Source organism: Sinocyclocheilus anshuiensis, unplaced genomic scaffold (genome assembly GCF_001515605.1).
Source record: "Sinocyclocheilus anshuiensis isolate Anshui unplaced genomic scaffold, SAMN03320099.WGS_v1.1 scaffold48, whole genome shotgun sequence".
Taxonomy (NCBI): Eukaryota; Metazoa; Chordata; class Actinopteri; order Cypriniformes; family Cyprinidae; genus Sinocyclocheilus; species Sinocyclocheilus anshuiensis.
In genome coordinates, this window is record NW_015554124.1 from 1149496 (window position 1) to 1152112 (window position 2617).

The following is a 2617-nucleotide window of genomic DNA, read 5'->3' on the forward strand; positions in this document are numbered from 1 at the left end:
AACGCACCGGGCCGCCAGGGTCCACTCGGAACGGGTCGGTACCCACGAGCCGCAGCGGAACGCCCACCGGACCCCGTCCATCCCTGACAACCACAACAGTCAATGACAACCACTGTTATTATCCTATAGTACTGCTAGTAGAAATACGCATAATTATCAGCAGTTATATATTATAAAGTTGCGGTTCATTATTATAATATTAATTAATAATATGCAGTCATCATTATTGCATATTATATTGTCTTATGCAATTTGTAGCATTTGTTTTGCTTTCTCTGGTACGCCTGCACATGGGTTCCAAACCACACGCAGGAAACCGGAAGAATATGCTGTGGGCGGGGCTAAACGGTGAGCGCCTCGTCTGATTGGCTGAAGGAGAGGGCGGTGACGCTCGTTGACCAATCGCGCGTTGTCGGAAGTGTTCGGCACAGTTCGGCTCTGTGGATGGAGTGGTCGACGCTTTTCTCCACCGGTGAGTGTTTGAATAAATAAATCAAATAAGCACGATTTTTTTTTGTGGTGTGCGTTATGGCGTTTATTTTTTGTTATATAAAGAGCCATATGTGTGGAAAACATGATAGTATATTGCAGCGCTTTCTGGCGACATGTTTATAATTGAACAGCAAGAACACAGCCGCACTGATGTGTTTATGTTTGATATAAGTGATAGTATTCGCACTATGTGATGTCATATTGATAATCATGCTGTATATGGATATACTTGACAAAATATTTCCTTGTAACCATATTTTTCTACAAAAAAACGCAATATGTACTGTTATTCCCTGTATTATAGTATGAAATGGTAATAAAGTACTTCATGATGATTATGGAATCTCCTTCAAACATCATAAGAAGCTTTCATAAATTAATAAAATTAATTGATCATTGAATTGATCAAATGTATTTATTTATTTTGCTTTCTTGTTCTAACACATTAGAATGATTTCTGAAGATCATGTGACACCAAAGGCTGGCGTAATGTTGCTGAAAATTCAGCTTTGCATCACAGGAATAAATTACATTTTAAAATATATTCAAAAATAAAACCCTTATTTTATATTGCTATAATATTTAGATTTTTTACTGTATTTTTTTTAAATCAAATAAATGCAGACTTGGTGAGCAGAACAGACTTTCAGAAGCATTAAAAGAATCGTACCAACCCCAAACTTCTGAACGCTGATGTATATTTTTATAAATATGTGACCCTGGAGCACAAAACCAGTCATAAGTGTCACATTTTTGAAATTGAGAATTATACAACATCTGAAAGCGGAATAAATATGCTTTCTATTGATGTATGGTTTGTTAGGATTTAGGACAATATTTGGCTGAGATACAACTATTTGAAAATCTGGAATCTGAGGGTGCAAATAAAAAAAAAATATATATATATTGACAAAATCACCTTTAAAGTTGTCCAAATGAAGTTCTTAGCAATGCATATTACTAATCAAAAATGAAGTTTTAATATATTTACAGTAGGAAATTTACAAAGTATCTTCATGGAACATGATCTTTACTTAATATCCTAATGATTTTTGGCATAAAAGAAAAATTGATAATTTTGACCCATACAATGTATTGTTGGCTATTGCTACAAATATACCCCAGTGACTTAAGACTGCTTTTGTGCTCCAGGGTCACATATATGCAATATATTGCAACTTTCTGGTTTTATTCACAGCTGGTTTTGTGCACAGGAAATAATGTACAGATATGTCAGATTTATTAACATAAACTTATTGTGTGTAACTAACTAAAACTGTGTGTTTGTTTTGTTGTAGGAGACCAGATGGTCTGATCCTGCTGTCATTTTGCATGCGGTTAGGAGACAGTTTGACCTCTGAATGACCTCAACACTTTCCTACTCACAGAAACACAAAATGTGTGTCAGCATGAACTTGGAGATGTGTCTGGAGTGACAGAATTCGCTTCTCAGTAGCCGATCATCTCCAGCATGGACTTCCTGCAGATGAAGCACCTAAAGAGGAAGAGGAAGAGCAACTACAGCGTGAAGGAAACTCAGACTCTGATCCGCGAGATCCACAAGCGACGTGAGATTTTGTTCTCCCGCCAGCAGAACATGGCCATCAACGAGCTGAAGCGGCGCGCGTGGGAGGAGGTGGCAGACAGCGTGAACGCTCTCGGCGAGGGGGAGCTGCGGACGGCGGCCGAGGTCAAGCGGCGCTACCTGGACTGGCGTGCATTGATGAAACGAAAGCAGCTTCAGGCCGAGTTGGCGTCAGGATTGAAGCAGGAGTTTGAAGCTTCGTCTCCCGATAATGACGCGTCTCTGGGTGGCGGCGATCAGTCGCTGGACCTCAGTGGGTTTTCCAAAGACTCGTCGTGCGACTGGCAGGACCTGACGGACATCGGGGAGCCCAGCACACACACGCCAGGAGTCAAAATTGAGGACGACGAGGCCTGCAGCTACAGAGTATGTACAAGACACAGAAACTACCTTTTCAAATTTGTCCGACAACTTTCATCAGATTGTCTCCTGCTTTGGTTGAAGTAGTCCTCACACATGGTGGTCTATTGTTTGAAAGAAATTATGAAGGTAGAATGACGTCAAAAAGATTTGCATACGCAGGGTAAGAGTTGTGGAAGT

At 40.2% G+C, this 2617-nt stretch overlaps 2 protein-coding genes across 2 annotated transcripts in view; one reads left to right on the forward strand and one right to left on the reverse strand.

Moving 5' to 3' along the window:
• aasdhppt (aminoadipate-semialdehyde dehydrogenase-phosphopantetheinyl transferase) overlaps positions 1-307 on the reverse strand; it is a 7226-nt gene extending 6919 nt beyond the window's left edge. The window contains exon 1 of the mRNA XM_016462608.1: positions 2-307. Coding sequence (XP_016318094.1) covers positions 2-81 — 80 coding nt within the window. The 5' untranslated portion in view covers positions 82-307. The remainder of the gene's footprint in view (position 1) is intronic.
• A 113-nt stretch (positions 308-420) lies between these two features.
• The window catches only part of LOC107670113 (myb/SANT-like DNA-binding domain-containing protein 4), a 4945-nt gene continuing 2748 nt past the window's right edge, over positions 421-2617 (forward strand). Inside the window, exons 1-2 of the mRNA XM_016462607.1 lie at positions 421-472; positions 1791-2443. Of these exons, the coding sequence (XP_016318093.1) occupies positions 1964-2443 (480 nt within the window). The 5' untranslated portion in view covers positions 421-472; positions 1791-1963. The remainder of the gene's footprint in view (positions 473-1790; positions 2444-2617) is intronic.